This window comes from Pseudophryne corroboree, chromosome 1 (assembly GCF_028390025.1).
Source record: "Pseudophryne corroboree isolate aPseCor3 chromosome 1, aPseCor3.hap2, whole genome shotgun sequence".
NCBI classification, from domain to species: domain Eukaryota; kingdom Metazoa; phylum Chordata; class Amphibia; order Anura; family Myobatrachidae; genus Pseudophryne; species Pseudophryne corroboree.
In genome coordinates this window covers 675,694,189-675,717,757 of record NC_086444.1, presented here as the reverse complement: position 1 = coordinate 675,717,757, position 23,569 = coordinate 675,694,189, and the positions used below count along the sequence as shown (strand labels likewise).

At 45.2% G+C, this 23,569-nt stretch overlaps 1 protein-coding gene across 2 annotated transcripts in view; it reads left to right on the top strand.

Annotated features, from left to right (window-relative positions):
• The window catches only part of REX1BD (required for excision 1-B domain containing), a 157,928-nt gene extending 134,594 nt beyond the window's left edge, over positions 1 to 23,334 (top strand). For both annotated transcript variants that reach the window (XM_063914726.1, XM_063914728.1), the window contains 3 exons: positions 13,093 to 13,297; positions 13,448 to 13,536; positions 22,903 to 23,334. In XM_063914726.1, coding sequence (XP_063770796.1) covers positions 13,093 to 13,297; positions 13,448 to 13,536; positions 22,903 to 22,975 — 367 coding nt within the window. In that variant the 3' untranslated portion in view covers positions 22,976 to 23,334. The remainder of the gene's footprint in view (positions 1 to 13,092; positions 13,298 to 13,447; positions 13,537 to 22,902) is intronic.
• The last annotated feature ends 235 nt before the right edge of the window (positions 23,335 to 23,569 follow it).

Genomic DNA, 23,569 nt, shown 5'->3' with positions numbered 1-23,569 from the left:
CCACATACAACGCCCTTCTACAGGCATCGCCTCTTCTTCAAGATCAAGCCATTCAATTTTAGTCTGACAATGTGACGGCAGTAACGTACATAAACCGACAAGGCGGAACAAAGAGAAGGGCAGCAATGTCACAGGTAACAAGGATTCTCCTCTGGGCAGCAAAAAACGCTTGGCGTTGTCCGCGGTCTTCATTCCGGGAGTAGACAACTGGAAAGCAGACTTCCTCAACAGACACGACCTCCACCCAGGAGAGAGGGGCCTTCACCCGGAGGTGTTCAGGTGCTTGACACGTCTGTGGGGAATTCCACAAATCGACATGATGGCCTCTCGTCTCAACAAGAAGCTCAAGCAGTATTGTTCAAGGTCGAGGGACCCGCAAGCAGTGGCGGTGGACACTCTGGTGACTCCATGGGTCTACCAGATGGTGTACGTGTTTCCACCACTCCATTGATCCCATGGAGTCTCAAAACAATAAAAAGGGAAAAGGTTCAAGCAATTCTTATTGCTCCGGACTGGCCAGGAAGGGCCTGGTATGCGGATCTACTGGAGATTCTCCTAGAGGACCCGTGGCATCTACCTCTTCGCGAGGACCTTCTACAACAGGGGCCGTTCGTCTATCAAGACTTACCACGGCTACATGGAGGTTGAGCTTCAAATTCTAGCCAGGAAAGGGATCCCGGATAGGGTTATTCCAACCCTGATCCAAGCCAGAAAGGGGGTAACGTCTAAACATTACTACCGTATTTGGAAAAAATATGTTTCTTGGTGTGCGTACAGGAAATTTCCTGCGGTGAAATTTCAACTGGGACGTTTTCTCCTTTTTCTGCAGTCAGGTGTGGATGTGGGCCTACGTTTGGGCTCCATAAATTCCAGATTTCGGTCTTATCCATTTTCTTCCAGAAACAGTTTGCTTTTCTCCCTGAGGTTCAGTCATTTTTGAAGGGAGTTCTGCACATCCAATCGCCCTTTGTGCCTCCTATGGCACCTTGGGATCTCAAGGTGCCGTAGGAGGTGTTGCAGTTCCTGCAATCGGAATGGTTTGAGCCTTTTACTGGACGTTGACGTCTAGTTTCTTACGTGGAAGGCCGTCACGCTGTTGGCCTTGGCTTCTGTGAGGCGTGTGTCGGAGCTGGGGGCGTTGTCTCACAAAAGCCCCTATTTGAATTTTCATGAAGATAGGGCTGAACTCAGAACTCATCAGCAATTTCTTCCAAAGGTGGTGCCTGCGTTTCATATCAACCAACCTATTGTGGTTCCGGTGGTTACCAATACCTCTGCTACTTAAAGTCCTTGGATGTCGTGAGGGCTTTGAAGATCTATGTGAAGCGGACAGCTTGTCACAGAAAATCTGAATCGCTGTTTGTTCTCTCTGATCCCAATAAAATTGGGTGTCCTGCTTCAAAGCAGACAATTGTACGCTGGATCAGGCTTACTATCCAGCATGCTTATTCCACGGCAGGTTTGCCGTGTCCAAAATCTGTACAGGCCCACTCTACTAGATCAGTGGGTTCTTCATGGTCTGCTGCCCGGGGTGTCTCAGCTTTACAGCTCTGCCGAGCAGCTTCTTCGTCAGGTTCAAACACGTTTGCTAAGTTCTACAAGTTCGATACTTTGGCCTCTGAGGACCTTCAGTTTGGTCAATCAGTTCTGCAGGAACCTCAGCACTCTCCCACCCGGTTTGGGAGCTTGAACCTCTTGAAGGGTTAATGGTCCCGTTCCCCGCTGACAGGACACTGAGCTCCTCAGGGAACTATTCGCAAGCCCCACCACGGCGAGCGTACATTCCTGCAGCATGCCGCCACCCCTAACAGAGCCAGAAGAGTGGTGAGTACTAAGCCGGCGTCCCGGTTAGTGGGGCGCCAGCCATTATGGCAGCACAAGGGTACGGAGACGCACGGCTTCTAACCAGGGCGGAATGCGTCTCCAGACACAGTACACAACTGTGTCTCAGTACACTGTACACAGGACCCATACTGACAAAATCAGCCTTAAAACATTTTTCTCTCCATTTTAAGCACCAGATTACATCAGCCTGTATAAAAAAGCGTTATATACACGGGGAATGGGGGGCGGGGATGTCCTCTGCACTAGGATAATTTTGGCATATTTATAATGAAAGTTTCCCCTAATTTTATGATTGTAGGAAAAATATATCACCATTCATCATAGGGGGTGCTGCCATAGACAATAAGTTACAGAACAACACAGGACAGAAAAAGATTGTCTCTTTGTTGGCGCACTCAAGGAAGAGGAAATGAATTTATTTACATATATTATGAATAACAAGTTTCATTAAAAGATAACTTTTATTAATATCATTTTAAAATGTTGCAATTGAGAAACATAAATGTGAAAAAATATGTGCAAAATTATGTGAGTTCAGTGAATTAATTCACAAATTTGAAAAGAAAGAAAAAAAAATTTCATAAATAAAAACTGTTACACAATGCCTAATTCTTTTGTTCAGTTAATTGAATATTAATTTATGAATCGTGAAAAATACATGGTAACTGTATATGGATTATTTCTTCTTGTGTATCCTTTCAGTGGGTAATTGAAGATGTAAATATTTAATTATATGTAATTATCATAATTCCGTCACATCTAGATTCCCCATTAATTTCATATGGTTTATTATACCAAAAATGTAATCCACTAATTATACAGATTAGGTATTCACCCTCACTAAATGTGGTGGATAACTGAGTCACAGTACAATATTTGAGGAATGGGGTCTAGATGTAGAAACCCCAGTTATATCCCTATATACAGTAATTTCTGCCTCACGTATGGATGAAGGAGAATTCGAGTCATAGGTAATGGACCTATCTTATCCAATGTTGTGTGCACTTCGAGTTTATTGGAGAGCATTCATATCTCTACCAATAAATTAATACAATCCTAGACAACAGTTCATAATACGGGCTCTATGCCTAACAATACACAGCATCTATGTCTGGAATTTATTCATTAAACACTGGGTATGTATTCAGACTGTGGCCTCTATAATTAACGGTGTTGCCAGATCGAGACCTAGTAACTGGAGCTGCAATGGATATAGGGCTTTCACAAAGATCCCATTTAGATTATATCAAGGGAACATCCTGTATAATTATTACTTCCCATAATAGGCATATTACAACTTGCCAGCCAATTCATATAATATTACTGCTGGTCTATGCGTACCTATTATGCGGGAGTCAATATGTCCCATGCCATGTGTCTATTAATGAATAGTCCCAATGTTTATACCACTTGGAGCCATATCCCACTATTGTTAGTGGATAGGGGCTGTGAGGGAGGACTTAATACCTGTCACGGAGATCACGGATTATAGCGGAGTGATCAGCTGTGCAAGGTGTTTTAACCTGCACTAGCAAAAATGGATAACATGAATCCTAAATTGCATTCAAATGAGGTTGATTCATGCCTCACATATATATTCTGCTCTATAAATTCCTAATAATCAGTTAGTGTCTAATCCGTTCTAATCTCTGAAGATATTACTGAGATGGGTTTAATTGCCGTTTGTTGGTAATCAGTTAATCCCCGTGTCAGGCACTCAATGCTCTCTAAGTTCTATGGCTCTAGCTGCACTATTCTGTCTATTACATGATCCCTACTTAACATTGCCTTAAGTTCTATGACTTTGGCTGCACTGATTGGTCCATTGCATAGTCCCTACTTAACATTGCCTACATGGTATGGCTAACTTTTTCATTCTCCTATCTCCACTATTCGGTACATTAATTAGAGCATATTCTCAATTGTGAACAGTAAGAGCGGGCTTGTCAGCTACGCTCTGAAACGCCGACGTGCACGTTTCGCAATTGCTTTAACAAGGCCTTGTTAAAGCAATTGCGAAACGTGCACGTCGGCGTTTCAGAGCGTAGCTGACAAGCCCGCTCTTACTGTTCACAATTGAGAATATGCTCTAATTAATGTACCGAATAGTGGAGATAGGAGAATGAAAAAGTTAGCCATACCATGTAGGCAATGTTAAGTAGGGACTATGCAATGGACCAATCAGTGCAGCCAAAGTCATAGAACTTAAGGCAATGTTAAGTAGGGATCATGTAATAGACAGAATAGTGCAGCTAGAGCCATAGAACTTAGAGAGCATTGAGTGCCTGACACGGGGATTAACTGATTACCAACAAACGGCAATTAAACCCATCTCAGTAATATCTTCAGAGATTAGAACGGATTAGACACTAACTGATTATTAGGAATTTATAGAGCAGAATATATATGTGAGGCATGAATCAACCTCATTTGAATGCAATTTAGGATTCATGTTATCCATTTTTGCTAGTGCAGGTTAAAACACCTTGCACAGCTGATCACTCCGCTATAATCCGTGATCTCCGTGACAGGTATTAAGTCCTCCCTCACAGCCCCTATCCACTAACAATAGTGGGATATGGCTCCAAGTGGTATAAACATTGGGACTATTCATTAATAGACACATGGCATGGGACATATTGACTCCCGCATAATAGGTACGCATAGACCAGCAGTAATATTATATGAACTGGCTGGCAAGTTGTAATATGCCTATTATGGGAAGTAATAATTATACAGGATGTTCCCTTGATATAATCTAAATGGGATCTTTGTGAAAGCCCTATATCCATTGCAGCTCCAGTTACTAGGTCTCGATCTGGCAACACCGTTAATTATAGAGGCCACAGTCTGAATACATACCCAGTGTTTAATGAATAAATTCCAGACATAGATGCTGTGTATTGTTAGGCATAGAGCCCGTATTATGAACTGTTGTCTAGGATTGTATTAATTTATTGGTAGAGATATGAATGCTCTCCAATAAACTCGAAGTGCACACAACATTGGATAAGATAGGTCCATTACCTATGACTCGAATTCTCCTTCATCCATACGTGAGGCAGAAATTACTGTATATAGGGATATAACTGGGGTTTCTACATCTAGACCCCATTCCTCAAATATTGTACTGTGACTCGGTTATCCACCACATTTAGTGAGGGTGAATACCTAATCTGTATAATTAGTGGATTACATTTTTGGTATAATAAACCATATGAAATTAATGGGGAATCTAGATGTGACGGAATTATGATAATTACATATAATTAAATATTTACATCTTCAATTACCCACTGAAAGGATACACAAGAAGAAATAATCCATATACAGTTACCATGTATTTTTCACGATTCATAAATTAATATTCAATTAACTGAACAAAAGAATTAGGCATTGTGTAACAGTTTTTATTTATGAAAATTTTTTTTCTTTCTTTTCAAATTTGTGAATTAATTCACTGAACTCACATAATTTTGCACATATTTTTTCACATTTATGTTTCTCAATTGCAACATTTTAAAATGATATTAATAAAAGTTATCTTTTAATGAAACTTGTTATTCATAATATATGTAAATAAATTCATTTCCTCTTCCTTGAGTGCGCCAACAAAGAGACAATCTTTTTCTGTCCTGTGTTGTGTTGTATAAAAAAGCGGGAAGACCGCGTGCCAATTGAAGGGGCGGGGCCTTTACTATGAGCGGATCCAGCAGCGCCATTTTCCCTCTGCAGTGGACACAGACGCTGACTGACAGGGACGCGCAGCTTCTCCGGAGTGTATTCAGATTGCCTCAGCATTACCAGGGGGTCATAGCGGGGGGGAGCGATTAATAGTGTACTGAGTCCCCTATCAGGGTACTTAGTCTGTGACCCGACTAAGCTTTGCATTAGCGATAAGGTCGCTGTGGGGGCTGGCTCCAAACATCTGTGTCTCCCTGAAGGGCTTTTTGTGGGTTAATTGTGCTTAACCTTTTCCTGTGTGTGTGTGTGTGTGTGTGTGTGCTGTCACATTTACATTTTGTCAGGCAAAGTGTGTGTTTCTTGTACAGCGGAGTGTTCCTCTACACCAGGGTCTCACTACTGGGAACTCAGGGCAGTGCACCTTCCCAGAATAGCAGGGCTGAACTGGAGTGGGTTAATTCCCTTTAAAGGCATGATCTCCAATATTTCCACGAAATTGTCCCGCAGTGAGAAAGAGACGAAATACTTAAGACAGACTGTGGATGAGTTTGTGAGCAGAGACTCAGTCCCCAAACCAGCGTCTCAATCCCCTCCCATTTGTCTGCAAAAACTATCTCTGGCCCATATCCTGCAGTTTGACTCTGACGCTGACAGGTCAGACATGGAGGAGGGTTAGGTGGCTTTGGAAGGGGGGGGGGGGGTGCGGGTCTGTCACAGGGAATAGAGGCTCTTATAGAAGCTATCAGATATGTTCTGCATATTCCTGATAATGTGTCAGAGGAGTGTGAGGAATATTATTTTAATGTAAAAAGAAATCCTCAGTCAATTTTTCTGTGTCAAAGCAATTGAATACCCTGTTTGAAGAACCATGGGTTAATCCTGATTAGAAATTTCAAATCCCTAAAAGGATGCTCTCATCTTTTCCTTTTCCTCTGGAGGATAGGAAAAAATGGAAAAATCCACTAATAGTGGTCGCACCAGTCTCTAGGCTGTCACGAAAAATTGTATTGCCTGTTCCTGGTGCAGCCTCCCTAAAATATACGGCTGATCGTAAAATTGAGATTACACTCAAATCCTTGTACACAGCTGCTGGGGTGGCCAAAAGACCTGCTATTCCATGTGCGTGGATGACAAAAGCCATTGCTAAATGGTCGGGTAACCTAATTGAGAGGATAGATTCCTTGTCTAGGGGGGATGTTGTTTTACTCCTGCAGCATATACAGGACTCTGCGAACTTTATGGCGGAAGCCATAAAAGAGAGAGGCTTGCTTAATGCACGCACCACCGCTATGGCAGTGTCAGCACGCAGGGCCTTGTGACTACGCCAGTGGACTGCTGACATGGACTCCAGGAATGGCATGGAAGGCCTACCATTCACAGGAGAGGACTTGTTTGGAGATGAACTAGACCAATGGATCTCCACAGCTACTGCGGGTAAGTCTACGTATATCTTCCTTCTGCAGCTCCCCCAGCCAAGAAGGCTTATTCAGCTTCTAAGTTACAGTCCTTTCGGACGGCCAAGTTTAAAGGTAAATCCAGAGATGCTTCTGCGTCCCCCAGCGGCGCAAGAGGTAAACCACGCAAACCAGCAACTGCAGGGTCTCAGGAACAGAGCTCAGGCTCTGCTTCCTCAAAGCCTTCAGCATGACGGTGGACCGCGATGGCTGGAAGGCTGTCAGATGGGAGCCCGACTACAATTCTTCAGTCAGTTCTGGTCAGGTTCGTGCCAGGATCCCTGGGTCATTGGGCCTAATTCTGAGTTGATCGCAGCAGAATTTTTTTTAGCAATTGGGCAAAACCATGTGCACTGCAGGGGAGGCAGATTTAACATTTGCAGCGAGAGTTAGATTTGGGTGGGGTGTGTTCAATCTGCAATCTAAACTGCAGTGTAAAAATAAAGCAGCCAGTATTTACCCTGCACAGAAACAAAATAACCCACCCAAATCTAACTCTCTCTGCAAATGTTATAACCGCCTCCCCTGCAGTGCACATGGTTTTGCCCAACTGCTAAAAAAAATTCCTGCTGCGATCAACTTGGAATTACCCCCCTAGAGCTTATTTCCCAGGGCTACAGACTGGAGTTCCAAGAGCTCCCACCTCACAGACTCTTCAAATCAGGCTTACCAGTTTCACAAGAGGCAAGTATAACTTTTACAGCATGCCATCCAAAAACTGGTACAGACTCAAGTCTTTGTTCCAGTTCCACCTCACCTGCAAAACAAGGGGTACTATTCCAACTTGTTTGTAGTACCGAAGCCGGACGGTTCGGTAAGACCGATTCTGAACCTCAAGTCGTTAAACCCGTACTTACGAGTGTTCAAATTCAAGATGGAGTCTCTGAGAGCTTTAATCTCAGGTCTGGAGGAGGGGGAATTCCTAGTGTCTCTGGATATCAAGGATGTGTACCTTCACATTTCGATCTGGCCGCCTCTTCAGGCTTATCTACATATTGCACTGCAGGACTGTCACTACCAGTTCCAGGCCCTGCCATTTGGTCTCTCCATGGCACCAAGGGTGTTCACCAAAGTGATGGCAGATATGATGTTTCTACTCTGCAAACAGGGAGTGAACATAATTCTGTACCTGGACGATCTCCTGCTAAAAGCACCGTCCAGGTACAGGTTGCTGGACAGCATTTGTCTCTCAACCAAACTTCTCCAGGATTACGGGTGGATTCTGAACCTTCCAAAATCTCACCTAGAGCCAACACGGAAGCTCCCATACCTGGGAATGATAGTGGACACGGAGTCACAGAAAGTGTTCCTTCTGTTGGAAAAGGCATTGGTAATCCAGACGATGGTTCGGGATGTCCTGAAGCCGACCCGGGTATCAGTTCATCTTTGCATTCGCCTTCTGGGGAAAATGGTGGCCTCTTACGAGGTGCTTCAATATGGAAGGTTTCACGTAAGACCCTTCCAGCTCAATCTGTTGGACAAATGGTCCGGATCGCATCTTCACATGCACCAGAGGATCCGTCTGTCGCCAAAAGCCAGGATCTCCCTTCTGTGGTGGCTACTGACTTCTCACCTCGTCAAGGGTCAGAGGTTCAGAATTCAGAATTGGATTCTTTTAACCACAGACGCAAGCCTCAGAGGCTGGGGAGCAGTCACCCAGGGGGTGCAGTTTCAAGGAAAATGGTCAAGTCAGGAAGTCATCCTTCCAATCAACATGCTGGAACTCGGGTCCACATACAACGCCCTTCTGCAGGTCTCATATCTTCTTCGAGATCGGGCCATTCAGGTCCAGTCGGACTATGTGACGGCAGGGATGTACATAAACAGACAGGGCGGAATGAAAAGCAGAGCAGCAATGTCAGAGGTGTAAAGAATTCTCCTCTGGGCAGAAAAAAACGCTGTGCAGTTCTCAGCGGTCTTCATTCTGGGAGTAGACAACTGGGAAGCAGACTTCCTCAGCAGACACGACCTGCACCTAGGGGAGTGGAGCATTCACCCGGAAGTGTTCAGGTGCTTGACACGTCGATGGGGATATCCACAGATCGACATGATGGCCTCTCATCTCAACAAGAAGCTCAAACGGTATTGTTCCAGGTCGAGAGACCCACAGGCAGTGGTGGTAGACGCCCTGACGACTCCATGGGTCTATCAGACGGTGTATGTGTTTCCTCCACTTCCTCTGATCCCAAGGATTCTAAAAAGAAAGAATAAAAAGGGAAAAGGTTAAAGCAATACTCATTGCTCCGGACTGGCCAAGAAGGGCCTGGTACGCGGACCTTCTGGAGATGCTCCTCGAAGATCCGTGGCCTCTACTTCTTTGCGAGGATCTTCTGCAACAGGGCCCGTTCGTCTATCAGGACTTACCGCGGCTACGTTTGACGGCATGGAAGTTGAACAGCTGATTCTAGCCAGAAGAGGGATCCCTAACAAAGTTATCCCGACTATTATCCAATCCAGGAAGGGGGTAACGTCTAAACATTACCATTGTATTTGGAAGAAATACGTCTCTTGGTGTGAGAGCAGAAATTATTCTGCAGTTGAATTTTCATCTGGGACGTTTCCTACTTTTTCTGCAGGCAGGTTTGGATGTGGGCTCCATAAAAGTCCAGATTTCGGCCTTGTCCATTTTCTTTAAAAAACAATTGGCTTCTCTCCCTGAGGTCCAGACTTTCTAGAAAGGTGTGCTGCACATCCAACCTCCCTTTGTGCCATCACACGGCACCTTTGGGATCTCAATGTGGGGGCTTTGTCTCACAAAAGCCCCTAATTAATTTTCCATGAGGACAGAGCTGAACTCAGAACTCGTCAGCAATTTCTTCCTAAAGTGGTGTCTGCGTTTCACATCAACCAACCTATTGTGGTTCCGGTTGTTACGACTCCTCTGCTACTTTAAAGTCTTTGGATGTTGTGAGGGCTTTGAAGGTGTATGTAAAGCGAACAGCTCGACACAGAAAATCAAATTCGCTGTTTGTTCTCTGTGATCTCAATAAAATTGGGTGTCCTGCTTCAAAGCAGTCCATTGCAAGCTGTATCAGGCTTACTATCCAGCATGCTTATTCCACGGCAGGTTTGCCAGTTCCAAAATCTGTACAATCCCACCCTAATCAGTCTAAGTGCCCTGATAGGGGACTCGGTACACTAATAATCGCTTCCCCGCTATGACCCCCTGGTACCGCTGAGGCAATTTGAATTCACTCCGGAGGAGCTGCGCGTCCCTGTCAGTCAGTGTCTGTGTCCACTGCAGAGGGAAAATGGCGCTGCTGAGCTGCTGGATCCGCTCATAGTGAAGGCCCGCCCCTTCAATGGCAACGGTTTTCCCGCTTTTTTATACAGGCTGAGGTAAGCTGGTGCTTAAAATGGAGAGAAAAACGTTTTAAGGCTGATTTTGCCAGTATGGGTCCTGTGTACAGTGTACTGAGACGCAGTTGTGTACTGTGTCTGGAGACTCATTCCGCCCTGGTTAGAAGCTGTGCGTCTCCGTACCCTCGTGCTGCCATAATGGCCGACGCCTCGCTAACCGGGACGCCGGCTTAGTACTCACCACTCTTCTGGCTCTGTTAGGGGTGGCGGCATGCTGCAGGAATGTACGCTCGCCGTGGTGGGTCTTGCGAATAGTTCCCTCAGGACCCCAGTGTCCTGTCAGCGGGGAACGAGACCATTAACCCTTCAAGAGGTTGGGCCGTTTTTCCCTCCCCCCAGCCCCCCAAGTCCCACGAAGAAGTCAGCCTGGTGCCAACCAGCCCTGTCTGGAAATAACAAACATATAAAATAAATGCAGAAAACGCTTCAGGAGCTTCCCTAAGCGTGACCGGCTCCTCCAGGCACATTTCTAAACGGAGTCTTTTAGGAGAGGCATAGAAGAACTAGCCAGCCCACACTATCAAATTCTTAAAGTGCCCATGGCTCCTAGTGGGCCCATCTATACCCCATGGTACTAAATGGGCCCCAGTATCCTCTAGGATGTAAGAGGAAATAGGATTTTAATTACCTACCGGTAAATCCTTTTCTCGTAGTCCGTAGAGGATACTGGGCGCCCGCCCGGTGCTTCGTTCTTCCTGCACTGTTACTTGGTTAAGTATTGTGGTTTGGTTCAGCTGTTGCTGTTCCTGTTTCAAGTTTGGTTAGCTTGGCTTTCCTCTTGTTTGTGTGTGCTGGTTTGGAATCTCACCACTATCCTTATCTATCCGTCTCTCAAAGTATGTCCGTCTCCTCGGGCACAGTTTCTTAGACTGAGTCTGGTAGGAGGGGCATAGAGGGAGGAGCCAGCCCACACTATCAAATTCTTAAAGTGACCATGGCTCCTAGTGCACCCGTCTATATCCCATGGTACTAAATGGACCCCAGTATCCTCTACGGACTACGTGAAAAGGACTTACCGGTAGGTAATTAAAATCCTACTATGTCTAGTGTCCATTGATTTCAATAAAAGGACTATTATCTGCTGTGCAGTGAACTAGCGTTTCCTCATTTGGCATAGCAGTGCACATTGGGCCTGATCCTGATTCACACGCAATGCTGATGACCACATAGTAGTGCGATTATTTGCAACTGCACAATTGCGAAAAAGTTGTAAAACCCCCTAAGGTGCGTGCATTACATAGGCGCTGTTGCGATTGATTCAGGTGGTATCACAAAGGTGGTGGAAAAGTGATGGGAGGTGGCTAGTAGTGCAGGCAAATATGGGCCATTCAGTGGGCATGTTATGGGAGTGTGTTTGACGTGCCAGTGTAAGTGTCTGCACTCAGACATACAAGCATAAGAAGCCGTGGTCTGACCAAGAAACTGCTCTTGCCATAGGGCTGGTGCACTTTTCGATTGTATAGCCGATGATGGCTTATAAGAATGTACCATAAGAATGTGCTAACTTTTCTCCTCTACAGATTGCTTTTCTCCTCTTTAAGTGCCCTTTGCATCCCTGTATGCCTTTTTCCTTCTTCTATAATGTTATAGATATTTGGTTGTGGTTTGGTTGTATTGTTATTGGTTAATGATCAGGAGTTTGTGTTTTCATAATGAGGTGGTATGTGATGAGTAAGTATTGGACATAACCAGTGGCAGCTCCTACATCTTGTCTTGAGGGGGCTACCGCTGCCCACAGTCTGGATAAGCAGCACTGTGTGAAGTAGAGGGGGTTAGAATAAAACTTGTGCATGCATATGACCCTCTGCTCTTTAGGATGCAGCCCTTAGCAGCACATCAAGGCTGACTGCAAAACTTGCGCACAACCTCTCCTTTCTCCCCCTTCTAGGCCCTAGTTCGGCTAAAGCCACTAAAAGCATGTTTAAGCTGGCAGAAAGGTAGGGGAGCTGCTTCCCATTCCCATATCTGCTGATGACCATCCAGACAGCATGTCCAGTGTTAGCAGATTGCGCTTCCAGTGAGAAGACACTGCACTTATGAGGGGCTCACTGCTGGTGTGGGATTTTTACTAGGGGATTGCAGCCCTGTAGACCCTGATTACAATCAGTCACTTGAAATAAGTGTTTGAAGATTGTAGATGTGTTTGTATTGCCAGAAATCATACATAGATATACACTTGTCAGCCTTTATAAAGCTTTTCACAGGGCTCCAATGCAGCTGAAGCATTCATTACTAATCCACAAGACATTCAGTTTATTCTGCATTTGTCATAAAATTTAACGTGTCCTGGCAGAATTCAGTCTTGCGTATTCCCAGTTCCACTCTGACCACACAGCAGAATGATTCAACCATACAGATGTAGCCATGCCCGTTCAGCCTGCGATGTGACCGCATTGCCGTACGAATCACGGGTGTGACCTGGTGCAGCAGGCTGCAGCTGTTTGCATTCATGCCCCATGGCAAATGGATTGCGGATGCACCTAGTCACAGCCAAGCTGAGCATGGCTATATCTGTAATTGTCCCAGTTGCATATTACTCTGTTGTAGCAAACTATTTGAACACCATTTCGTTACAATTTCACTCATCTCGAGCTGGTGTCCATAAACTTTTTATTTTCTATAGGTTATGCCTGTCTTTTTTTTTTTTTCTGTCAACTTTTATCAAAACTAGAACGTCCAATGCAACTTCCAGAAATTATACATGTTGTTCTTACATAAAATTGAAGAGGTTAACTTACTTTCATTGCAGGGGGCACCAAGCATATCTGAAATCGGGCCCACACTATGACTTTATCCAGTACCGTCAGTTGGTTCATGAGATCACACAGGCTTTCAATGGCATCAGCAAAGAGCTCATCCAGATGAAGGATCGCTTTCGGGAGTTTTATGATCGATCAGATCTGTCAGAGCACCTAGAAAATATCCAGGAGCTGGAGAAAGAGAAGTTAGAATTGGTACAGTTTTGCCATGTTTGTGTCTTGATTCCTTTCACTATACAGTAAATAGTTTTCTGTGCTTTGTTTCCTTTGTACACAGATGTGCTAATCTTGTCTTTTCTTTCATGTTTCAAACTGATTTATACACCTCTGTTTTCCTCTTGTTAGACCGCCAGACTACAATTGGCCAGACAGAATGCACAGGACCACCCCAGTCAGGAATGCTACAAAGAGGAGGTGCAGCTCCTGAAACACAAGTAAGTGGCTTTATCATGCATGATTTTAAAAGTCCAAGCTATCATCCATATAGGGGTATATTCAATTGCAGTTGAAAGCTGCCGTCTGTCGGAAAGACGGCAATTTTCGACTTTTTTAGATTCCGACCTGTTCAATATACCCCAAAATTATCCGACAAGTCGGGGAATTCGACTTGTCATAAAGCACGTGGAACGGCGGAATAACTGCCGATCCGCGCGCTTCTGTCGGAAAAGGGGCCAAATCAGACAGGTTTTGGCCCCCTTTCCGACCATCTCAATCCGGCTTTAAAAAAAGTCGGATTGAGATGAGTGAGCTTGAGAGGAGAAGACAGGGGAGAGCAGCGGCTACAGCACAGCATATGCAGGAGGATGTGTCACAGCCACCGCTCAAGGCAGTGTCCACCCGGCTCCAGCATGCGAGGTCTCGCTCGCTGGAGCCAGGTGGACGCTGCCATGAGGTCTGGCGGCGGTGCCACATCCTCCTACAACGCTGCTGTAGCGCTGTTTTCCCCTGTCCCCCCCCCCTCTTCCCCGTCTCCTCCTCTCAGCTCCCTCATCTCAACTCAACTTTTTTAAAAGTCGAATTGACATGGCCATTTGAATAGCCCTGGTCGGATCCATTCCGATAAATGCATGTCGGAATGAATCTGACTTCAATTGAATATAGCCCTAAATGTCCAAAGTACCTCAAATACCAAAGAGAGCAAGTGAAAAAAATATATAAATGGTTCCTTGTTGGCCTATTAAGAACCCTCCATGTAGCATTGCTGATAACAATAGCTTGGACAATGCCGCACTAGGGCAGTGATGGCTAACCTTGACACTCCAGCTGTTGTTGAACTACATATCCCAGCATGCCCTGCTACAGTTTTGTTATTTGGCCATGCTAAAACTGATGCAGGGCATGCTGGGATGTGTAGTTCAACAGCTGGAGTGTCAAGGTTAGCCATCACTGCACTAGGGCCTGTTACATAAACATTAGTGGTCTTTAAAAGAGAACTCCGGTATATCTATCAAAACCATTTAAAACCTACCTGGTAGCATGCTGTTTTAACTGGACACCTTGGATCTTACTTTAGGGACTGTAGTTTTCTACTCATCCAGAGCTTTATGTACAGTATGTATAAACCAAATAAATATGCTGGGGTAAAATAATGACTCCTGCTTCTCTGAAGGAAGTGAGCAATTGTATGTAATGAAACGGATAGGAGACTTAAGCAATAGGTCAATAATATTTAAATGCAACATAACAAAAGAGGGTGAAACACCAGTGAACACAATAGTTTCCAAAATGCAGAGCAGTTGACGGATTCTGCAGGCAAATTCTAGGAAGCCATCACAAAGTTCTTTGTATGCGGAAATGGATTCACAGACATGGATAATTTCCGTATGTACATCTCTGCTTGTCACTACTTAGGAACTAAACGTTTATAAAAAATAAAAAAAATAAAAAAAGGACCCTACTAGGAAATCTATGAGAGGTTTATGCCCTGGCTCATCATCTGTCCATCTATTACAGAAGAAGAAGTTACACATAGTTACACAGTTTCTGAGGTTGAAAAAAGACAATTTGTCTGTCGAGCGCTGTACTATTTTTAGGACTAATTTTATCTGTTATGAAAGTCGAGCATAAAAAGTCATCTGATTTTTTTTTTTTTTTATACGAATATATTGGTATTAACTTCTTTCACTGCAGTTCACTAGTGTTCACCAACAAATTATGTCTCACCTCACCAGTTTTAAATATTCAGGTGTTTTTGTGGAGTGAAAGAATGTTTAACCAAAGCAAGAAGAGTCCTTAAAATGGGATACGGGATCCCGGCGGTCGGAATACCGACACCGGGATCCCGACTGGCACAATCCCGACGGGGGGGGCGAGTGCAACGCAGTCCCTTGCGGGCTCACTGCGCTCGCCAAGCTGCGGGCACGGTGCCTCGCTACGCTCGGCACACTAATTTATTCTCCTTCTGTGGGTGTCGGGGACACCCACAGAGAGAGAATATGTCGGGATTGTGCCAGTCGGGATCCCGGTGTCGGTATTTCGACTGCCGGGATTCCATCCGGCGGGATCTTGACCGCATCCCCTTAAAATGTACACCTTTTATCCCATGTTAATCATCTTGATCAACAAAACTAATCAGCATTTCTCTTATGTCCTAGAGGATGCTGGGGGACTCTGTAAGGACCATGGGGTATAGACGGGCTCCGCAGGAGACATGGGCACTATAAAGAACTTTAGAATGGGTGTGCACTGGCTCCTCCATCTATGCCCCTCCTCCAGACCTCAGTTAGATCCTGTGCCCAGAGGAGACTGGGTGCACTACAGGGGAGCTCTCCTGAGTTTCTCTGAAAAATAATTTTGTTAGGTTTTTTTTATTTTCAGGGAGCACTGCTGGCAACAGGCTCCCTGCACCGTGGGACTGAGGAGAGAGAAGCAGACCTACTTAAATTATAGGCTCTGCTTCTTAGACTACTGGACACCATTAGCTCCAGAGGGTCGGAACGCAGGTCTCACCCTCGCCGTTTGTCCCGGAACCGCGCCACCGTCCTCCTCACAGAGCCGGAAGATAGAAGCCGGGTGAGTATAAGAAGAAAGAAGACTTCAAAGACGGCAGAAGACTTCAGATCTTCTCTGAGGTAACGCTGCGCGCCATTGCTCCCACACACAGCACACACTATAGGCACGGATGGGTGCAGGGCGCAGGGGGGGCACCCTGGGCAGCAATAATAAACCTCTAGGACTGGCTAACAGGCATATATAGGCTGAGGAGGCAATATATATATTATAATACCCCGCCAGTATTAAAAAAATTGAGCGGGACTGAAGCGCGCCGCTGAGGGGGCGGAGCTTGATCCCACAGCACTAACCAGCGCCATTTTCTCCACAGCACACTGCAGAGAAGCTGGCTCCCCGGACTCTCCCCTGCTGTACACTGTGACACAGGGCAAAAAAGAGGGGGGGGGGGCACTTGTAAGGTGCAGTGAGTGTATAGATATATACATATAATTATATAAAAGCGCTGTTTATCTGGGAATTTTGTTTCCAGTGTCAGTTGGCGCTGGGTGTGTGCTGGCATACTCTCTCTCTGTCTCTCCAAAGGGCCTTATTGGGGAACTGTCTCCATATAAATATATCCCTGTGTGTGTGGGGGTGTCGGTACGCGTGTGTCGGCATGTCTGAAGCGGAAGGCTCATCTAAGGAGGAGGTGGAGCAGATGATTGTGGTGTCTCCGTCGACAACGCCGACACCGGACTGGTTGGACATGTGGAATGTTTTAAATGCAAATGTGACCTTGTTACATAAGAGATTAGACAAAGCAGAGTCCAGGGATAATACAGGGAGTCAATCAATGGCTTTGACGGTGTCACAGGGCCCTTCAGGGTCTCAAAAATGTCCCCTATCCCAAATAGCAGACACTGATACCGACACGGATTCTGACTCCAGTGTTACTACGATGATACGAGGTTACACCCAAGTTGTGGCCAAAAGCATTCATTATATGATTATTGCAATAAAAGATGTTTTGCATATCACAGATGACCCCTCTGTCCCTGACACGAGGGTACACATGTTTAAGGAAAAGAAACCTGAGGTAACCTTTCCCCCATCTCATGAGCTGAATGCGTTATTTGAAAAGGCTTGGGAATCTCCAGACAAGAAACTGCAGATTCCCAAAAGAATTCTTATGGCGTATCCTTTCCCTGCACAGGACAGGGTACGGTGGGAATCCTCGCCCAGGGTGGACAAGGCTTTAACGCGCTTATCCAAGAAGGTGGCGCTACCGTCTCCAGACACGGCAGCCCTCAAGGATCCTGCTGATCGCAGACAGGAAACGACTTTAAAATCAATATATACACATACAGGTGCTTTACTCAGACCGGCAATAGCATCGGCTTGGGTTTGTAGCGCTGTAGCAGCTTGGACAGATACCTTGTCAGCTAATATTGATACCCTAGATAGGGATACCATTTTATTGACCTTAGGTCACATTAAACACGCAGTCTTATATATGAGAGACGCTCAGAGAGACGTTGAGCTGCTAGGTTCGAGAGCCAACGCCATGGCACTTTCTGCTAGGCGAGCACTGTGGACCCGCCAATGGACGGGTGATGCCGACTCAAAAAGGCATATGGAAGTTTTGCCTTACAAGGGTGAGGTTTTATTTGGGAAAGGTCTCACGGACCTGGTTTCCACAGCTACCGCGGGTAAATCTACCTTTTTGCCTTATATTCCCCCACAGCAAAAGAAAACACCACAGTATCAAATGCAGTCCTTTCGGTCGCATAAGTCCAGAAGAGGTCGGGCTCTTCCTTCCTCGCCAGAGGTAAGGGTAGAGGGAAAAGAATGCCTGCTACAGCTAGTTCCCAGGAGCAGAAGTCCTCCCCGGCCTCTACTAAATCCACCGCATGACGCTGGGGCTCCACTGAGGGAGTCCGCGCCGGTGGGGGCACGTCTTCGACTTTTCAGCCACGTCTGGGTTCAGTCGGATGTGGATCCTTGGGCGATGGAAATAGTATCCCAAGGCTACAAGCTGGAATTCGAGAGGTGCCTCCTCGCTGATTTTTCAAATCGGCTTTACCAGCTTCTCCCCCAGAGAGGGAGATAGTTTTAGCGGCAATTCAAAAGCTGTGTCAACAGCAAGTGATTACCAAGGTTCCCCTGATTCAACCCTGTTTGTGGTCCCGAAACCGGATGGCTCGGTCAGACCCATTCTAAATGTAAAATCCCTAAACCTGTACTTAAAAAGGTTCAAGTTCAAGATGGAATCGCTCCGGGCGGTTATCTCCAGCCTGGAAGGGGGGTATTTTATGGTGTCACTAGACATAAAGGATGCATACCTTCACGTCCCCATATATCCTCCTCATCAGGAATACCTGAGATTCGCTGTACAGGACTGTCATTACCAGTTTCAGACGTTGCCGTTTGGGCTTTCCACGGCCGCTAGGGTTTTCACCAAGATAATGGCGGAAATGATGGTGCTCCTGCGCAGGCAAGGAGTCACAATTATCCCGTACTTGGACGATCTTCTGATTAAAAGCAAGATCAAAGGAACAGTTGCAGAAAAGAGTGTCGCTCTCCCCGAGAGTGCTGCAACAGCATGGCTGGATTCTAAATCTACCAAAGTCACAGTTGGTTCCTACGACTCGGCTGTCGTTCTTAGGCATGATTCTGGACACAGAACAAAAGAGGGTTTTTCTCCCAATGGAAAAAGCCCAGGAACTCCAGAACATGGTCAGAGACCTGTTAAAACCGAAGAGAGTGTCAGTACATAAATGCACTCGAGTACTGGGGAAAATGGTGGCGACCTACGAGGCCATCCCCTTCGGCAGGTTTCATGCAAGGACTTTTCAGTGGACCTTCTGGACAAGTGGCCTGGGTCCCATCTTCAAATACATCAGAAAATAACCCTGTCCCCCAGGGCCAGGGTGTCTCTCCTGTGGTGGCTGCAGAGTGCTCACCTTCTAGAGGGTCGCAGGTTCGGCATTCAAGACTGGGTTCTGGTGACCACGGACGCGAGCCTCCGAGGATGGGGAGCAGTCACACAGGGAAGGAATTTTCAGGGACTATGGTCAAGCCAAGAGGCTTGTCTACACATCAACATACTGGAATTAAGGGCCATATACAACGGCCTTCGACAGGCGGAGAATCTTCTTCGCGACCTACCGGTTCTGATTCAATCAGACAGCGTCACAGCCGTGGCTCATGTAAACCGCCAAGGCGGGAGAAGGAGCAGAGTGGCAGTGGCGGAAGCCACCAGGATTCTGCGCTGGGCAGAAAATCACGTAAGCGCTCTGTCAGCAGTATTCATTCCGGGAGTGGACAACTGGGAAGCGGACTTCCTCAGCAGACACGATCTCCATCCAGGAGAGTGGGGACTTCATCAAGAAGTTTTTGCAGAGATAAGTCTTTGGGGACTTCCTCAAATAGACATGATGGTGTCACGCCTCAACAAGAAGCTTCGGAGGTATTGTGCCAGGTCAAGGGACCCTCAGGCAGTAGCGGTGGACGCCCTGGTGACACCATGGGTTGTTTCAGTCGGTCTATGTGTTCCCTCCTCTTCCTCTCATCTCAAAAATATTGAGAATCATAAGACGAAAAAGAGTGCAGACAATACTCATTGTTCCAGATTGGCCTCGAAGGGCCTGGTATTCAGATCTTCAGGAGATGCTCACAGAAGATCCATGGCCTCTTCCTCTCCATGGAGGACCTGTTGCAGCAGGGGCCCTGCGTGTTCCAAGACTTACCGCGGTTACGTTTGACGGCATGGCGGTTGAACACCGAATCCTAGCTGGGAAAGGTATTCCGGAGGAAGTCATCCCTACTCTGATAAAGGCTAGGAAGGAGGTGACGGCGAAACATTATCACCGTATTTGGAGGAAATATGAATCTTGGTGTGAAGCCAAGAATGCTCCTACGGAAGATTTCCACTTGGGCCGTTTTCTCCACTTTCTACAGACAGGAGTGGATATGGGCCTAAAGTTAGGCTCCATTAAGGTACAGATTTCGGCCCTATCTATATTCTTCCGGAAGGAATTGGCTTCTCTCCCAGAAGTCCAGACTTTTGTAAAGGGAGTGCTACACATCCAGCCTCCTTTTGTGCCCCCAGTGGCACCATGGGACCTTAACGTGGTGTTTCAGTTCCTAAAATCTCACTGGTTTGAGCCTCTTCAAACAGTTGAATTAAAAATTCTCACTTGGAAGGTGGTCATGTTGTTGGCCTTGGCGTCTGCAAGGCGGGTGTCCGAATTGGCGGCCTTGTCTCATAAGAGCCTCTATCTCATTCTCCATGTGGATAGAGCTGAGTTGAGGACTCGTCCTCAATTTTTGCCTAAGGTGGTGTCATCATTTCATATGAACCAACCTATTGTGGTGCCTGTGGCTATGGGGGACTTGGAGGATTCCAAGTCCCTTGATGTAGTCAGGGCCTTAAAAATTTACGTAGCCAGGACAGCTCGGATTAGGAAAACAGAGGCATTGTTTGTCCTGTATGCAGCCAACAAGGTTGGCGCTCCTGCTTCTAAGCAGACTATTGCTCGCTGGATCTGTAACACGATTCAACAGGCTCATTCTACGGCTGGATTTGGTAAAGGCCCATTCCACTAGGAAGGTGGGCTCTTCTTGGGCGGCTGCCCGAGGCGTCTCGGCTTTACAGTTCTGCAGAGCGGCTACTTGGTCGGGTTCAAACACTTTTGCAAAATTCTACAAGTTTGATACCCTGGCTGATGAGTACCTCATGTTTGCTCAATCGGTGCTGCAGAGTCACCCGCACTCTCCTGCCCGTTTTGGAGCTTTGGTATAATCCCCATGGTCCTTACGGAGTCCCCAGCATCCTCTAGGACGTAAGAGAAAATAAGATTTTAAACCTACCGGTAAATCTTTTTCTCCTAGTCCGTAGAGGATGCTGGGCGCCCGTCCCAGTGCGGACATACTGTTTTGTTCATACTGTTAACTTGTTGCGTATATTCCAGGTTATACAGTGTGGATGGTGTGGGTTGGTATGAATCTTGCCCTTAGATTAACAAAAATCCTTTCCTCGTACTGTCCGTCTCCTCTGGGCACAGTTTCTCTGAGGTCTGGAGGAGGGGCATAGAGGGAGGAGCCAGTGCACACCCAGAACTAAAGTTCTTTATAGTGCCCATGTCTCCTGCGGAGCCGTCTATACCCCATGGTCCTTACGGAGTACCCAGCATCCTCTACGGACTAGGAGAAAAAGATTTACCGGTAGGTTTAAAATCTTATTTTTTCTGCAGGACTGTAAAAAAAACAAAAAAAACAAAACAGGTGTCCTGTGCACGTTTTCTGCACTTGCTCTGTCCAGATCTTTGTGTCGACATTTATGCACCTGAGGATAGAGAACTCAGAAACTTGTGCATGGGCATCTTTCAGCTGTTATGTTTTTTATGAATAAACTAACTGCAATTCAGTATTGCTGTTAAACACAATCACATATTTTATCCTAGTACAGTCCAAGAAGAATGTGTGTCTCAGGAGCTGTAATAAGAACAGCCCTCTTCTATAATGCTTGCTGATTGGTTTATTTCTGTCCCATGAATTGGTCCCATTCTCAAGTGGACATTATTTATTCAGCACATTTCTGGTGAATTGGGGCCTTTTTGTGAATCATTTGTTTATGGCGAACCCCTGAAATCAAGCCAAATTTTGGAATCTGCTGAAGCCAGTCTCTCTCAACAAAATAAAATCTACTATTCCTCAAATAATGGCCTATACATTTGTGATGGATTGCCTCTGCCAGCGTCATGGTTGGGGAATCTGGGAAAATCCAACATGTTGGAAATCCCCAATTCTTTTGATTCTGACCAAATATTATTCGGATCGGCAAATCCTGGGATTTTTAACGTGCTGTATTTCCCTGATTTTCCCAACTGGTCGCTGATCATCAAATTGGCACTGAAAAATCACAGCTCTAATGTATGGCCCGTATAAGATTTAGCAAATTCTAGAATCTATACTATATAGAATGTATATGTACACTTCTCTTCTAAAGTTTTATTTATTTATACATACACATTGTTTTAGTTCAATAAAACAATTTAGGGCAAGAGATATACAGGTAATTGAGTCACAGAACTATACATTCCTGCATCTTAAATGGTACCTGAAGGCTTGTGCATAAGGGGACCTGTGGATAATGATAATATATTTCTATTCTGTGGGATTTTCATATGCTATCATTTTTACCCTTTAGTTATGGCCTATGATAGCATGTGTTTTATATAATGTGGAATTTATTGTTGATCTTCCAGAAGTGAGAGTGATGGACGTAAATTTGAAAACCTATAAAATGTACTTTAATATGTATCTCCTTCTAAAGTGTTTTGGATGCTTTTCAATAAATATGCGTGAGCATGTATATCTGAGGATACTGCTAAATACAGTCTCGCAGAGCATAGGCAAGTTTTGTAGTGGTGTACATAAAACTACAATGTAAAAAACATAACTTACAGTGTAGGACTGAAAATCAATGTAAATGAATATGTAGAAAAGGTTCACTCTGTAAGTTATATTTTATTTATGAAGAATTGCATAAATTCTACTATACTGTATATGGTATTTGTGAATCTTTGGGTCTGTTGGCATCACACATCAGTTGATTACACTGCGCAACCACTTTCACAAGTGGCCACCTGCATTAAAATGGTTAAATTAACAAAGAGTGATAATGGTTATTTTCATTATTAGTGTGACAGATGTATATCACTACGACAACACCTTGCAAGCGCCTCAGTTCTAAACAAGCAGCGCGGCTGTTATTCTGGGTGTTTCATAAACACTACCTAAACTTATATATTGTGAGTAATGTAAGCCAGCTGTATATTATTTATAGTTCCCATCCGTTCTCTTAGGATAATTAAAACCGTGGAATCAATCAGTGAAGTACTGCAGGATTTCAAGTACGACTGTGAAGAAACACAATGACGTCTCCCTCTTTGGAAGCCACAGAGGGGAAAGCAAGGCCCAGTCTGACCGCTTATTTGGATATGCGCTGTAGCAGGGCCGGTTCTGTTTCATCTGCTGCCCTCTTGGGTGATATTCTGGCTCTTTATCCATAATTGTTGCTTAACAGACGTGGCAGGAATGTCTCATTGCACAACATCATCTCTCCTTGTGAATTTGAGATGTAATCTGAATTTCTTTCCAATGTTTTTATTGGATATGTGAAATACGTCTTATGATCTTTTTCTAGTCAGACGGTGTTTTGCTTTGTCTATTGCTTCACAAAAGTTAAGATTGATACCACAAATGTATGTTGTATAAATTAAATGTTTTCTACTGTCGGTTTGTGGTGATTTGTATTCTGTGACTATAAAGGCAGAAATGAAGTGATCTATTTATTTGTATTTTTTTTAATGGGACTATGATCTATTATCTAAGTAGTTAGGTTACAAAAAGCAGTTCCAAGCCACTATAGTATTGTGACTCACCTGCTGATATAAATACCACTAGATTGGAATTACTGCTCAAGGCCAATTACAGTGTCCAGTGTGAACAACCTAGTGTTCCATTCTATTC